At 36.0% G+C, this 17,393-nt stretch overlaps 1 protein-coding gene across 2 annotated transcripts in view; it reads right to left on the reverse strand.

The window, feature by feature from the left end:
* SEMA5A (semaphorin 5A) overlaps window positions 1-17,393 on the reverse strand; it is a 679,502-nt gene that overhangs the window by 472,616 nt on the left and 189,493 nt on the right. For both annotated transcript variants that reach the window (XM_069077034.1, XM_069077023.1), the window contains one exon: window positions 1,906-2,101. In XM_069077034.1, the coding sequence (XP_068933135.1) occupies window positions 1,906-2,038 (133 nt within the window). In that variant the 5' untranslated portion in view covers window positions 2,039-2,101. The remainder of the gene's footprint in view (window positions 1-1,905; window positions 2,102-17,393) is intronic.

Raw genomic sequence — 17,393 nt, forward strand, 5'->3', positions numbered from 1 at the left:
GAATGTAGAGATAAATAAAGATCAAAAGGGAGTGGGTAGAAAGAGCAAAGAAAAAAGAGAGAGACAAAATATAGTACAGGAATGGTAGAAGGCCACCAAAAATTGCTTCAGGTATAATCCTTGACCTAGAGCAATGCCGAGAGGTTTACAAGAACCCTTGCAAGCTTTTCATTATTCCTAAAAATATTGAGCAGTACAAGATGATGATAGGGAGTCTTAAGGCATTGAAAGTCCTTTAGATACAAAAAAGCAAAGGGAAGGGGAATACAAAATGAGTCATACTTCTAAAAGTTCTCAAAATTGTTTTTTGTAGGAAGACTTAGCTGAGTAAGAATGATAATTGTCAGGTTAAAATGAATAGTATAAAGTTGTTTTTCTAAAACAAGTCATTGAAAACTATCTCCCTATAACCTTTCTATAACTGGATCTCTCCCTAAATAGCCAGCATGCTGGGTAAACTTTAATCAATAAACAAACAAAGGCCAAATAAAGCATGATTGCCCTAAGTAAGCATTAAACATTTAAAACTAATTTTGGATATGGCTATGAGACTGAGTAAGCTTGCTATGAAACGTGTTGCTTCAAAGGGTCACTATTTTTTTTTTCCTGTCTATTGGAACTGACATCAAGGGAAGACATGGATAGGACCAAAGTGTGAATCCATAATATGTCAGGGTGTTTTAGCAACTAGTGCACAAAACAGAATAAATATCCGGGATTCAAGGCAAGTCTAGAGAGTAACCTTATAAATAAAGTAGGTTCTTAGATTTTGTTGGTCAGTGAACTCTGCTGGACAGAAACAAGCATTTGTGAATCCTCCTTCTATTCTGAAAAACAAATGGAGGCCAGCATCCTTTCTGAAACAAAATAACTTTAATAAAATCTTGAAGACGTGCTTACATTTATGCCAATGTCACTTGAAACACTCACAAAATTATAGAAGTAATCAGTTATGCAAAATGCTACCCATGCACCCTATTGGGGGTGGGCATAAGGGGAAAGTAGGGCAGCTATGTAGCACAGATAGAGCTGGTACTAGGCTTGGAATCAGGAAGACTCATGTTCATGAGTCCAATTACAGTCTTGGACACTTAACTTTTTTGTTTCAATTTTTTCATCTATAAAATGAGCTGGAGAAGGAATGGCAGACCACATCAGTATCTTTGCCAAGAAAACCCCAAATGGTGTCAGAAATTATTAAAATAATTCAACAAAAACAACGAAAATAAGGGGAAAGCATGCAGGTCAAAAAAAAAAGTTTGTACAAAGATTCAGTTTAGCTTTCTTTCTCCCTGATCAATGTTCCTTACTACTTGTGTCCTATAAGAACTCCCAAAGAGCATAAAAGCAGTCCCTTGTTCAGCTATTTACACGACAGATTTAAGGGGCTGCCAATATGCTGCACTTGTCTGAAAATCACTCAAGTCAGTAAAGACAGGCATCTGCCCCAGTGGCATAGGTTGCTGTGACACATGTACATGGGATTTGGCTTTGTGATAAGGCTACATGCTGAGAAACATCAAAACAGGATTTATTTTTAGCTTTAGTGTCACTTTTTAAAAATTTCTGAGTGAAGGACTCATGACATATACAATAAAAGAAAAGACTACAGAAAAACTAGCAAGTGGTCAATAGGGTGAGGACTGAGGGTTTCCTCTCAAAATGCCATACCTCATTATTGAATGGGAACCATTTATTCTGACAAATGACAGCTCAGGATAACTCTTAGATGAAGGGGATAAGAATTACATTTTCACTTGTAATCTAAGCAGGTTTTGAAATTGTGCCCAAGAAGAGAGAACTAGTTTTCATTTTTAAGTGTGTGTCTCCTTTAAAAGACATATTCATATCTTAAAAAGAAGAAAAAACCAACACTTTTTTGCTATCACATGCTTGCTTCCTTACCTTTATAGGTAATAACTGGGTGCTCAGCTCTCTGACACTGAGTATCATCTGCTGTCATTGGCTGTATGACTCCCAACAATCCCAGACTTGTAACCAGCCAGATGATGAAGTAAGTTCCCTCCATGGTGGTCATGAGGTCCTTGCTACTGGTCACTTTTAACAGGAAGCTCTTCTTCCATTCATCTGTGGGAAGTGCCTGAAAAACACAACAGAAAAAAAAGACAAATTATAAAAAAGGAAACAAAACAATGGAATCCAGCTGCTTGGTGGGTGGTCAGATGGAAATATCCAAATCATCAGTTTCAAAATTATGATTTCTGAAATAGGGAGAAAGTATGCAGAATGTGTCTATTTCTATATTGATGTTCTGGGTCATGTGCTTACTATGTATTTCAAAACTATAGATTTAGAGGAATTAGAGCTGGAAGGTACCCAACACTCTCATATGATACATTAATAAAATGAGGACAATAACAGCCTCTACCACCCATGGTTGTTTTATCAAATAAGATAATACTTGTAAAGTGTTTGCAAATACTGTAAAGTCAGGAAGTAGGCTAGCACATAGTAGGTGCTATATAAATGCAGGAATAAGAAGTGAAGAGGGAGAAAATTCCAGGAATGGGAGACTCAGATACAATGTGAACATTCTCTAAGCTTCCTGAAATTGTACAAGTAAAGTAACTATTTAACAGTACTTTTAAGGAAGTACCAAGACTAAAAGAGGATGCTCAAATATAAGGAAAACCTATTGTATTTTTATGCCAGAACCCTCTAAAAGGAGGCACAATGTGAGCACAGGTGACAGAATTCCCCATTCCCCTCTTTTCTAGGAGTAGCTGGGTGATACAGAGGATAGACTACTGAACCTGGAGTCAGACAGTTTGAATCCTGCCTCAGACTCTAGCTGTGTGACCCTTACAAATCATTTAACCTCCCTCCCTTATCCTAACCTCCCTGAGACTCAGTTTCCTCACCTGCAAAACTGGGCTAATAATTGCACCTAACTAACAGAGTCGTTGTGAGGACCAAATAAAATAACATATATGAAGTGCATTACAAACTTTAAAGCACCATGGAAATTCCCGTCTATTATTATAATTGAAATGTATTAAGTATTTAGCCAGAGGCCAGCACAGAATCAATCACAAAAATAATGACAGGAGTTAAAAAAGAATCTGTCTCAACCCTGATGAAAGTTGGAATTCTGATAACCCGGAAGTTAAAGGCATTCATCAAAAAATCCAATCAGTTTCACCCGACTGACTTAAAAAATATCTAATAAAATTTCCAACCTATAGTCTAGATACAATAAAGTTCTACTATGGGAAAGATCATTTTCAGGGCCCAAATGACTTTATTCAGTGACTCAATTCTGGGTCAAAGGCAGCTTAAAGGAGTGATCCACCAGAATTAATCAATGATAATAATTCCCAGGTTCCATGTTTGTAAGTCTATAGGTCAAAGTGGCTTGTGCTTAAATCCCACCTCTGACACTCTGGTTGATTGACTCTGGTCAAATGACTCTGGTCAAATCATTTAACCTCCCATTATCCTCGAGCAACTCTGAGGACTTAAAACTTGAGAACCATTGCAGATCTGCATAAGTAGATAGAATGTCTTCACAGCTACCTCTGAAGACGAATGAAATTAAAGTAATAGACCCTAATCTACTACATCGGACCTCCTGGAGGAGTCAGTCTAAGTTAGATAAATGAAATAATTATTGTCTTCTCAGCATGACTCAAAACAAGCAGCCTACATTTTACATTTTACCTCCCTCTGCCCTACACATCTGGGCATATGCTTATGCACCAACAATACAAATGACACCGATTGAGCTTCTTATTAGTTATCATTAATGTCATGAGAGAGGGTATCATTCAATTCACAATAAATTATCAATGCTATGCCTGACATAAATATAAAAAGCAGTAGCAATGATCAGGTGAACTTTTACCTGGGACCTTGAAGGAGATTAATAGAGAAATATATGTATGTGTATATACATGTACATATATATGTACATATATACTATATATATATAGTGTATATATGTGATATAGGCAGCTGTGTATGTGAGAAGGAAAGAGAATGAGAGAGAGAAAGAGAGAGACAGAGAGAAAGAGAGAGAGACGACAGAGAGATACTGACCAAGTTTGCAACAGAAATACCTCCTAAGGAAAATGAATCTTAGTAGTGGTCCATGATAATATGCAGTTTCAGTATTCAATGCAGCATACTAGAGCATGGGGAGTATAAGTTTGGAGAGATCCCAATGCAAATATTTCCATATACATGCACTGTTTCTTCCTCTATATAATGAGAATAATAAGGGCACTGACCTATGTGAATTAAATGAGATCATTTGTGCAAAGCACACTGCAAACCTAAAAATGTGTTATGTTTTAGCTATTATTATGATAAAAATAAGTTATGCTGTTTTGGCTAACATGTTTTACAATAAGACAATACAAACTAACTTCATTGCAAAAAAAAAGAGAGAAAGGGAGAAAGATATGAAACTAGTCATTCATAGGAGAATGTAATTCTTATACCCCCCAAAGGGTTCCCTTTCAACAAATTATTCTTTAGCTCCCAAGACATTACAAGTCTACCATTTCCTGACTCAGCATATTTATGAGTCAACATGACTCCTTTCCTGAAAGGATTAACTATTCTATCACAGCTACCAAGATCATTCCCAGTCTAATTAAGCAGATCACCCTGTGAAAATGGCATCACTTTACTTTAGCTGAAATTCAATTTCCAAAACTTAAAATCACATTACTTATGTGTGCTGTCTTAAGGGAAAAAAAGACAAATGCATTCTTTAATAGGGGAAAAAAATCCCAGCCAAATAAATATTGCTTCAATTGCATTGCCCAGTTAATTAAAAATATTTGGAGTAATTGAATGCTAAACAAGTGATTTTCCCCCAAAGCAAGGACATATTACATCAGAACCGAATCCAAACTATTGCCCCAGAAATATAAACATTGCAGCAGGCAGCCTTCATTAGAGTTTTCTTCTATCAGAAATGTAAATAGGATCCAAATAAGTACATCTCTTTAAAATGTTCATGTGATAAATGACATTCACCATTCACACCTACATTGTAACTGAATAGTCCTTAAGGAACAGAAAATAACTAGTATTCAGGGAATGAAATCATTGTTAGATGAAAAAAGAAATCAAAACAATAGAAGTTATACAAAAAGTTCCATTTATGTAATGACAAATAACTACTAGTTAGTCAAATGAAGCAGAACTCAACTAATACGCTACTTTTGGAAAAGAAATCAGATATGCAGCTATGTTGCAGTGGGTAGAGTTGGGCGTGGGGCCAGGAAGACCTGAGTTCAAATTCAGTGCCAGATGCTTATTAGCTGTGTGAACCTGGGCAAGTCATTTTATCTCTGTCTCAGATTATGTAATTGTTAATTAGGGACCATAAAAGCACTCACCTGACAGACCTGTTGTAAAGATTAAATATTATATTTTTTTAAAAAGTGTTTAGTACAAAGCCAGGTACATACTAGGAGATTAATAAATGCTTATGTAACATTTTAAAAAATTCAAGAGACATAATTTCTAGGTAATTAGTCATTTTATTAATAATGCCAGCATTTTTAATAAATGGTCTCTAATGCCAAAGACAATCATGGAAGCAGGCTCATGGTTTATATGCTATTTGGAAGAGGAATGTTCCGAGTATGGCAATTAACAATTAATGAGAGGCAGACTTTACAAAGAAAAGTGAGCTCACTTCAATGAGGGGCTGAAAGTGGATCATGCCACTCTAGGCCAGAGACACTATCCCTATACTCAGACCACCCCCAGCCCTGGGCAATGTAGACAAAGATTCTCCATCCCCAACCCAAGACTGAACTATTTGGGTGGAGCAGTAATACCCAGATCCTCTCTTTCATCAGCCCTGTCCTTGAGAGACTGGACAAGGAAATAGGACAGGGGAAGGGAAATCTGGGGTTTCCCCGATTTTAAAAATGGGGTATTAAGATGAGAAAGAAACAAACATTTCTCTCATTCTCTCTCATTTCCCTCTGAAGATAAAAAGAGAGATCGCTGCATATCTATCTATGTAGTAAAATTATAATGAATGCAATGTATAATAAAACAGAATGATCCAGAATCAAAGATGCCCTAGAAAGTCTGGAGAGATAGCTCAATTATTTTTCCCTTTTGAAGGGAATCCTGGATTACATCAAATTGTTTCATGGAATAGGGTTACAGAAGAGGCCGTATTGAGAAATATACCCACTGTGTATTGTTTCCCGAACTTTTCATACAGTTCTTTGGCCAAGAAGAACTATAAAAGGTCATCGGGGAATTCTGCAAGGTCACCAAAGAAAAGAATTTCTAGACTAGAAGCCCCAGTAAGATTTGGATAGCTTAATAGTATAATATAATGCAGTTTGGTGGCCAGGACAGAACTACGTATAGATAGGATTTTGGTGCAAACTGAGAAACCAGTAAGATTTTCAGTGTATTTTTGTTTCTGGGTTGTTTTTTTTTTCCTAAATAGGGACATTTGCATTCAGAAGTTATGGAAGTTCATATTTAAAATACCACTTCTATACATGTAACCAAAGGGATGCTAAAAAACACTTCCAACAATAACTTGTGAGCAACGCATCAGATCTAGATTTGCATACAGGTTCAGTCAGGAAAATACTGACATCATGGTCCTTACAAAAAAATAAGAAGAATATACTTTTAGTGACTGCTGAATTAAAGGCTCTGTGCTAGGTGCTAGAGATGTAAAAAGAAAAAATAATTGAAACAGTTGCTGCTCCCAAAGTGCTCCTAGGCTAGAGCAGGAAAGAGTGGGCAACCTGCAGCAGTGAGGGTCCTCAGACGTAGGGCCTTTTTTTTTTCCTTTTTGGAGAGCAATTAGGGTTAAGTAACTTGTCCAAGTTCACACAGCTAGTTTTTGTGTTAAGTGTCTGAGGCTGGATTTGAACTCAGGTCCTCCTGACTCCAGGACCGGTGCTCTATTCACTACTTAGCCACCCCCAAGTGTAGGGCCTTTTACAAAAGCTTGGACTCAGTCCAAAGGCCACACCTGAGGAACTAGAAGGTCATATGTGGCCTTGAGGCTGCAGTTTCCCCACCCCTGGTCTAGAGAAAGAGACTACATGGGCAAGTCACATAACTTCTAAGTCTCACTTTCCTCATCTGTAAAATGAGGAGCTGAGAATCATTGGTATCCTTCCAGCTCTAAGGCTATAATTTTATGGATACATTCAAAATGTATAACAATATAAATACAGTGTAATTTAGGTGGAGAAAGCATTAGAAACTTGAGGGGTGCAAGAAAGGCTTCATGTAGAATTTGGTGTTTGATCTGAGTTTAAAGAAAACTAGGTATTCTGCATTGCCGAGAAGAGGAAGTATATTCCAACCACTGGGCATAACCACTACAAAAGCAATGAAATGAAAGATCAAGTGTCACAAGTGAATGACAGCAAGAAGGCCAAAACTTTCTCTGAAAACCTTTCTCACTGTGTTCTTCAATACTAACGTCTTATATCAGCCTGCTTGGTTTAATCTCTGCCTTCCAAAGAGGCCATTGATCATTATTAAACCTATCACCTAAGGGTTATTCTGTATTCCTGACTGGAATTTCTTCTCCATCTGATCAAACCCCACTGATTCCTTCAAGGCCCAAATTAATTTACTCTTCTCCATGAAGTCTTCTCTGACTGAACACAACACAGGTGTTGAATACAACATACACAGGATACAACATGCATGCAGAACTTGAGAAGTAGGACTTCAGACACCATTTTATTCCAATCCACCTCACTTATCTTACCTCTTATTTAGATAACACCTATTGTCTCTGCCATTTCCTAGATATTTAATAAAACTTTGCAGTGTACTGTTATTTCACTTTGCTTTATATCTATCTTTTGAAAACAAATATTTTTTTCCCTTAATGATGTTGAGTGATTAAAGATTTTGGAATACCACGGTGTCTGAACTAAAGTAGCAGGTTACCCATGAAGAAATGCATGATGTGCACACATAGCAATGCTGACCTACATCCAAGAAGTAACATGAGAGAAGATAAAGGAAAGAGATGATTGTAAAAGGATTTAGAATCTTTATTACCTAAATAGTTTATCACCCTTCTCTATGCAGAATTTTTTAAATGGAGGAGGAACAGAAAGTTTCCTTATATAAACCCTCACACTCCACTGACCATCCCATTTGCCTCAAGATTGAGTAGATGAGAATATAGAAACAAGACAAGATAGAAAAGAATACAAGGGAAAAGAAAAAGATGGAAATGAGAAATAAAGGAACAAAAATAAAGTTGAAATGAATTTTTTTCCTTCCAAGTATAGGGTATGTTACACATCAGAACAAGCATATGACAAGAAAGATGGAACATTTTGACATTAGTTACAGAGCAGAATAAATATCCCAAATGCATGAATTTTTCTAAAAATTGGGGGAAATAATTTTTAAAAGTTAATAATTTTCCCTCTCCCCCCAAATGTAAGGTTGCATAAAGTGGAACATACCATACTAGTCACCAATAGAAATGATACTGGTTTTGAAGTAATTCTAATAGTGACTATAAATGGATCAGAATAAAAAGTGTTTCTTCTCTTTCACTGATAGACAAGGAAGGCAAAATTTGGAGATAAGAATTCTAATAGAATTTTTCCCCTTTTGATGAAGGGTCATGGAAGGTTTGGTTTCACATTCATATGAATGTCCTCCTTTCCCTTAACTGAAGTACAAGCACTTGTGTCAAACTAATACACTTCTGATGATCACATCCAACCCCACCTTCTAGTGACATCAAACATGCTTCTCAGAGAGTAAACAGAAAACAGAACAATAAAGTCAGGATGATACCCTTTAATGGAAAAACCACAGGGACAAGTGATTAATTTTCTCAACCCTTTGGAAAAAAATTCACACGCAGACACACATCCTTACACTCACAAAAAATGCACTGATACAAAGTCACACAAACACATAAACTTTTCAGAAATAAGGTAAAAAAGAATTCATAATTTTTATCTGTCTTCTACCAATAACTCAAATCACTTTGTATCTGTAGTGGTCTCTTCACTGTATGATTTTGATAATATTTTGACTTATGTACCTGACAAGCTTTGGCCCTAGGTGGGGAGGGGGGAGGCTATTATGAATGAATAAAACTTTAATTAAAAAAAACCTTTGATAATAGAAACTGTGACAGTTTCTACTACTGCAGCTCAGCCAGATTCCACTTTATTAGATATGAGCTTGAATATGGAGCAAGTTCTCTCATCCATCAATTTTCATCATATCTAAAACCTAACAAGTTAAATTTTACAGCTATGTAAAATGACCTCATTGCATAAAATGGGGGAAAGCATACATTAAATTATTTTACACACTTCAATAATAGTTCAGCTCCAGTGACATTATATCAGTCTCTTTAGAATTATTTAAAGTTTGTTATTAGATATTTTTTCCTCATTCGCATGTTTTAATTCAATTTCCCTAGGGCAAAGGGGCATAAAAATAAATGAGGTCTATTATATAAAATTATCATTTATACAAAGGCAATATTCATTATATTTGTCAGCAGGTTTTTAAATGAAATGATAGTTCATTAAATATACTTTTTGTTAGCTAAGCCAATGAAATGACTGTTCCTAAGAAAAAAAAAACTTAACTAATGGAAACTTCCAGGGGAAATAACTGTATTGGCAATTTCTAAAGGATTTATCTAGAGATGTATCACCCAAAGGAAAAAAATGAGATGGTAAAAATAAAATAATCAAATTTTAAGGAATTCTCTGAGTGTATAAATTACTATTTATATGAACTCCCATTTGTTGTTCAATTATTAAAATAAGCATTTCTGGGAATGCCACAAACATCCTTATTAACCAAGAGGTAAAGTATCTTTGCAAATGCAGGTAATCTCATAGGATTTAGATGATAAGGGATATTGTAGATCTCCAGAAAGTTTGGGAGAAGTGGAAGCAACAAGAAAGTAGATAGGGCAGTGGACTTGGAATGCAGGGTTCAAAGGCTTCCTCAGCCACTAACTAGCTGAGTGACACTGGGGAAGCAATGTAACTTCTCTGTCCCTCTGTTTTCTTCCAGGTCAAATGAGAAGGCTAGTCTCTTTGGACTCCAAGGATATTGACAGCGGTGAATCTGTGATCCTAGGATCTTATGAAACACTGTAGAACTTGAGTTATGTTGTCCAAATGTAGGAAAATCATTCTAATTCCTATAAACTACTTTGCCTTTTCTTTTCCTATGTTGAAATTTGTATCTAATAATATCTACACTTGTTTTTCTGCCCTAAATATATCACAAACAGATGGAGCAGTCATATCCACCTCTGATCTTTGGCAATTTTGGCCAGTTACAAGAATCCCTAACTTCAAGGTTTTGCTTTTAGCTGAATTTCATTAAAGTGTCCAACTAATGACAGGGTAGATTAAAAGGTAAGATATCTCCAGTCTGGGAAGAAGAAGGCTGAAAATAGATGTAATCAATGTCTAAAAACACAAAACAAGTTTGCAACAACAGATATAATGCTCCCAGTCAATCAAAATAAAAGAAAAAAAAGAAGTGGTTGAAGTAAAAAAAGGCATACTTTAAGTAGAAGGGAATTTGTATTTAGATAATTTACTTTGTAATAAGTTACAAAAAGAAATTAAGGTATTTTTATGTAGAACCTTAATCTGTTGAGTTTAGTGCTCAAGATTCCCACTTAGAGATGTAGAGTTTAAAAGTCCAATACCAGATTAGGAAACTGAAGCCAAGAGTGGTGAAGTGATTTGCCTAAGGTCATACAAATCAAATAAGTTTCTGAAGTAGGACTTAAGTACATGGTTTCCGGAATCCCAGTCCAGCACTCTATCCACTATATCTTGCTTTCTTCATAGGTATCCAAGACATTTCTCAGCTACATTGTAAGATATACCACACATGGTAACTCCAGGTTATTAATTCTAACTTTGTTAACAGAAACAAATTGTATTCATGGTATTTGAGTTGATCTCAACTGACAAAAATTAGTTCCATTTCTAGTTGATATTAAGGAGACTATTTGAAAACAAGAGTCAAAATTAAATAATAACTATTATCATATTTTTTTTTCAAAGTAGAACAATGGTAGAAGGGAGCCTTGGTTCCCAGAAGCTTTGCCAATGGAGCATATTAGCAGCAGGTATTATTAAGTGGGAAAAAAATCAAGAAGAAATTCTGTTGGATGGCCTTCTAAGGACAAGCCTGTATAATTGCAGAAACACTTACTCTGCAAAGTACTCTGCAAATACTAAAATGTATATAAATGCTAAATACTATGCATCAAGCTGCTAGGTGGCACCATAGGGCCTAAAGTCAGGAAGACTCATCTTCCTGAGTTCAAATCTAGTCTCAGACACCTACTAGCTGTGTGTCCTTGGGCAGGTCACTTCATCTTATTTTCCTCCATTTCCTCATCTGTAAAATGGGGTGAAGAAGGAAATGACAAACCACTCCAGTATCTCTGCCAAGAAGACCACAAACAGGGCCATGAAAAATTGGACACGACTGAAATGACTGAACAAAAACAAAAGTCTGATTACCAAAAGAAAATTACATGCTAACTTTATCATATATATCAAAAAGAATAGCAAGTTGTACACAACAGATTTGCACCTTCATGTACAATCATCTTTTTCTCTATTCTACTATGTTGTGGAAATGTTTGTTTTATTTCTTAAACTAAGAATAAAATAAATTTAAGGAAAAAAAAGAAGGGATGGCCACCAGGTGATAAATAGTTTGGCCACAGCAACTTGTGAAGACATCTAAGGTATAGAAGTGTTTTGGTCTTTGTCAGATATATTACATCTTAGGTAGGTTTTGTGGGCTAGGCATCCTTGAAACTACTAGCAAAATGGTATGAATTGTGCACTGCTTCTCTGGTCATAGCCATTTTCTGGTCAGATCTTGTAAAAGAAAAGCAAAACTATTTAGCTCATTTTGGTTGAAAATCAGAACCCATCAGGTAAGTTTTCCTAAAATAAATTAATAATGCTGCTAAATAGGATATTATCAAATAATCAGAGGATCAGCACAGATTGAATCTATTCAAAATGCATGTGTACAGCCTCTTCTAAAAATACTCCCTTAAATATTGGTTTGTTTAGAAGAATTTGATAAGTCAATAAAAAAATAGAAAACTTTTCTTTCAAAGTTCCTTTTTACCATTTTATTTAAGTGACTCCATTGTGTGGATACACTTACGAACATATTTGCTTCAGTTTTTTGAAGATCTAAGATTTTATGGGTGTGGGTACTCTCCACACAGATGATAAACTCTCATTGACCCAGTTGATAGCCTTCAAAGATTCCTATGGATGAAAAACTTCAAGTCTACAGCCAATCTGATAACCTCTTTGAATTTAGCCAGCCATATTCTCAGAAGAAAAGTATTCACTAGGCCAAGTAAAGCCTTTCTAGTTTGGTAAGATTGGCTAGGGCTGATGCTTTGTTACACAGCCTGAGAGGATGCATGGGGGTCACCTCACTAGGATCAATCATCAGAGCAGGGTTTCGATAAAAAAATGGTTATAGCTATGTTTAAGAATTTTAAATTAAGAATTAAGAACAGCTTTCCTGACACAAAAATAACATCTTGTACTGATTTTTGCAAACCAGTTCCAAAATAAAAGTATTTATAGATTATTGCATTGTTAGTCTGATTCTTAACTCTTCAAGGTATGAAAATAATGAATCTATCCTCTCAGTCATACAAGTCACACCTCCAGCCAAGGTTTCTCTAGAACTAATATGCACTCCAACACTTAAGAGAAATTAGGTACAAACTACAATAGGGCTCAGGACTGAATATAAATTAAATTTTAAAGAAAGACAATATAATATTCCTTCAAAACTAGACAAAAAAATACAAAAAAAACCTCTAACATAGTTTTTAGGGGTTGGCAAATGCCCTAACAGAAACAAGGATGACAATTTTGAGCAGCCAGAAGAAATTAGTATGTTGTTGACCTTTGACAGAAAACAATCACAATATAGAATGTAGGACAAGATAAACAGTAATTTAGCCCAGTAATCTGATTAACGAAAAGTTCGGCTAACAAGCCCCAAAGGGCAGATTCTTGGATATATAAGATGTACTGAACAGTGGTTTAGCTTAGAATTAAGGTATCATGGGTGTAGATTGTTAAATAACTGAAAAGTAACTTTACAAAAATGTATAATGATAATATTTCTGTCAAGTACAGCTGATATTCTGAATGGAAAAAATAATTCCAAGGAAAATCTAAGTATCTAAAAAAATAACAAGTACAAAGATCATATGTATTGACTTGAATTCAATTTAATCCATGTTATAAACACTTTTACAATGAATTTCATCACTTCTAAAGAAATGACCACTTTGGTCATGGTGACAATTGAAAACAGTATTCTCGGTCACATAAAAAGTTATGCATTTTCCCTAGAAAAATAGAAAAGGATAGCTATGTAGTTTCCTTTTTCCTTCATGTCTGCAACTGATCTGTAGTGATTCAACTCGAGCATTTATTAAGTACCTGCTGTGAGTAGTGCACTGTGTTTAAGCTCTGGGAAATATGCAACATATGAGTAATACATGAATCTTTCCCTCCTCAAGTTAACAATCTAATGGGAAGAAAACACATGTACACAAATAACTAGAACATGAAATAGCAAGAAGATAAGAAACAGAATTATATGGATTATTATTCGAATTGTTTTACTGTTGCTGGTGAAGACTTGTTCCTAATCTTTCATGAATAATTAAAGGATGACAGATAAAAGACATTCAAAGTATTATATGAATAGTTCCTGAAGATAATGTTTACTACCTGTATCACCTTGGCAGTGTTACTGAGTCGAACTAGGCCTCGGTTCACTCATCTGCAAAACGAGGGGCTGGTTTAGATGGCCACTGAGTTCTTTCCCAGCTTTAGGCCTAATTTCTTATGAAGGCATCAGTTAAAATTTTCTAAAGGAGATGACATCAGAATTGGGCTTTAAAGAACAGCATTGATGCAATAGGCAGAGGAACCAGGGGAAACATTAAAAATGGGAAAATGCGGAATATATGCAGGTATTTGTGAATAGTTTGGCACAAGCTAGGAACGGAATTAATAAGAAATAAGGCTAGCAGGACAGGGTCTTATTAGATTGTATAGGTTTTTGAATGTCAGGTCAAATAATTTAAAATATACTCAGTAACCAATAGGAAATTTAAAGTTTGAGGAAAAGAGCGCTAAGGCTAGATCTATGGATAAGACAGTTAAAAAAAAGAAAAACTGAAGAGATAAGCACTGTATTGGGTTGGCTTGCAGAGGTTTCGTAAAGGAAACAAGTTTTGAACATTGTGAGTACAGTCATTTGATTTGGCTAAAAAGAAAGGGAATAGGCTCTTTAAAAAAAAAAAGAAAGAAAGAAAAAGGAGAGATGTCATGAAGACACCAAAACAGGCATGAACAAACATTGCTAGGATTTGTAAAAATGTGCACTAGGCTGAACAGCACATGCAAACCAAGAAAAATTAAAGTTGAGGGTAGAAAAATGGAGCAATTTATTGGTAGAGGCCCTTTAAGTACATGCTTATATATGTTTGAATTTGATAAAAAGAATACTAGAAACCATGGCAGATGCGAGGAATTATTGATCACTATACCAAATTGCAATGATATTAAGCAATTCTTGCTTACATCTGTAGCAAAGAGAAGGGATATATTAGGAGGGAAAGAGGTTAGAGAAAGGAGTATTGTAGAATGGGAAAAAAAAGGCTAGTTTTCTGCTCAATATGTCCAAATGGGGTTAGTAATTAACATTCTCTTCACGCCACAAGTGATGAATCAAAGCTAGTGGGAGATATTTGTGTAAATCAATGATGAATCAAGAGTAAACATTTTGGAACACAGAGCTTCCCAATATTTTATGTACTCTTTCTATTGGTTAAGATAATTACCTTTGTCCCTCTTTCCCCTCAAAACAACAACAGCAGCAACTATATTTATTAGTTCAAACTAGGGCATTGTACTTCAAAGAATCATGGGAAATGTTCTCCTTTGCAGGGGAAGTGAGAAAATACACAGATTCTGGAAAAGTGGCATTGGTGTCTTTAGAACCAGAACCTGAAGTTTAGTAAACAGTGCCACTTTTATGCTTTCAAGGAAAAAAATGTTGGGTTTGAGATTTGTTGCTCAAGTAAAAGACATGGCCCATCCATGTCACTATATATTAAAGCCAAACTTCTCTTTAATCCAGTTCTGTAGAAACAGTTGTTTTGGGATTTGTTTTGTTTTGTTTTTCCCCTTGGTAATAAGAGTGAAAGCAGCACAAAGGAAGACTTTGTTAAACATAAAGATGAGATTATGTGCTGCAATTCCATTTTAATCCATACTATTATATTCTTGCCATTCTAATGCTGTGCTCTCCAATGCAAAGGAGGTAAACTTGATTAAATAGGCAGTCTCCATTTTTTACAATCTATTCAGATATCCTTCTCATTATTCTGAATACACAAAACTGGTGAGTGGCAGAAGACATTTTCTCATTTAAAAATTCAGAAAGAAAATCCTGAACTAGTCAAACCCCTTTCTGACATTGTCCTCTTGACTATAAGATTTGAAATTCTAGCATGGGGCTACTCACTCTAATATACCTGCTCTAAAGCAGGTAAGTATGGAAGGATATGGTAATAGGTCCAGATGAAATCAGAATAGATGGATTCTTTTTTGTCTCATTCCTATCACTAAAGTAATCAATTACCTTTACATAGTAAATCTAGCTTCAAGAGATCCAATGTAGGTAATCATGCTGAGGGAGGCTTCAACGTACATTGAAAAGGGCAATGACTAAAGTCAGAGAACCTCAGCTCATGTCTCTCTCCTGCCCCTTAATGGGTCTCAATTTACTTATCTGTAAAATGAAGAGTTTGGGCTAGATGGACTTTGAGGTCCCTTCCTGCTCTAGATCTATGACCCTATGATTCCATATTAAAATATGCCATGGAAGTTATTATTGTTCAGTTGTTTTCAGTTTTGTATGATTCTTTGTGACCCCAATTGAAGTTTTCTTGGCGAACTAGAATAGTTTACCATTTCCTTTTGCATCTCATTTTACAGATGAGGAAACAGAGGCAAACAGGGTTAAGTGACTTGCTCAGGGTCATGCAGTTAGGAAGCATCTGAGGTCAGAGTTGAACTTAGAGGAAGAGGAGCCTTCCTGACCCCAAGCCTGGCACTCTATTCACTGCACCACCTAGCTGCCTCATGCCTCGAAAGACATGACTGTTATCATGAATTTTTGGTTCTTTACAAAAAGCGTTCCATTTAAATAAGCTAAGATACAAATTTCCTAATTATCTCTAAGGGGTGCCTCTAGGTTCTCTGAGAACACAAACAAAACTAATGTAGTTTTATTTACTGCTTTGGAGAGACCATATGGCACCATGGGTGTATGAAAACTGAGTTGATGGCCACTGCCATAGCTATCTTTCAAGTACAAAGAATGAAGTAGGTGAGGGGTGGGAGGTGGATTCCAGAGGTAAAAAAAAAAGAGAGAAAAGGGTCTAGTATAAGGGTTCTTAAAGTGAAGTTTATGAATTTGTGGGCTTTTTGATTCTTTGGTATCTATATGTCAATATAGTGGTACATAGGCTTCACCAGATTGCAAATATGGCCCATTACACAGAAAAGGTTAAGAATCACTGCTGAAATAGCAGTAAGGCTCTAGTCCTGGAGAGGTATACAAGGTCAGTTATTTATATGTGCACATTCATAAATCAGGGCTTGCCAGTAGATTAACAGACATTCAAAGGGATGAATGGATAATAAGTAATACAGAAATAAACACACAAACCAGGTGCACAATCTTTTCTTCTTTCCTTGCTTCTTCAATCCCTCTCTTTCTCCCTTCCCTCTTTCATCTCTTCCTTCCTCCATCTCTTTCTGCCTTCCTTCTTTCCTTCCTTCCTCCCAGCCTCCCATTGATTTTTGTTTGTTTGTTTGCTTTTTTAAAGCAATCAGGGTTAAGTAACTTGCTCAAGGTAACAAGGCCAGTTATTTCTGGGTGTGGTGCTAAGTATCTGAGCCTGGATTCGATACCCAGGTCATCCTAACACTGGAGCCTGTGCTCTTACTCGCTGTGCTACCTGGCCACCCCTCCTCCCATTGTTTTAATGATGTAAATGAGGACTCATTCACAACCTCTCAAGAACTTATCCTTGCTGCCAAATGCCATGCTCTGTGTATAGTCATAAGTTCTTAAAACTTGTACACCAAGTTCTTGTTTATAAACACAGTCTTTAAAATAGGAATCTCTCATATTCTGAGGTGGTAAAGATCCATGGAAGAAATGTGTGATGCTGGAGGGAGGAAGGGGGAAGGAATACAGGGAGAGAGGAAGAGAGGGAGAGAGAGAGAAGGAGCTGAGGAGGCACAAAAACA

The sequence above is a fragment of the Petaurus breviceps genome, unplaced genomic scaffold (assembly GCF_028583685.1).
Source record: "Petaurus breviceps papuanus isolate PSGF00001 unplaced genomic scaffold, PetGlider_PUasm1.0 151, whole genome shotgun sequence".
Lineage (NCBI taxonomy): Eukaryota > Metazoa > Chordata > Mammalia > Diprotodontia > Petauridae > Petaurus > Petaurus breviceps.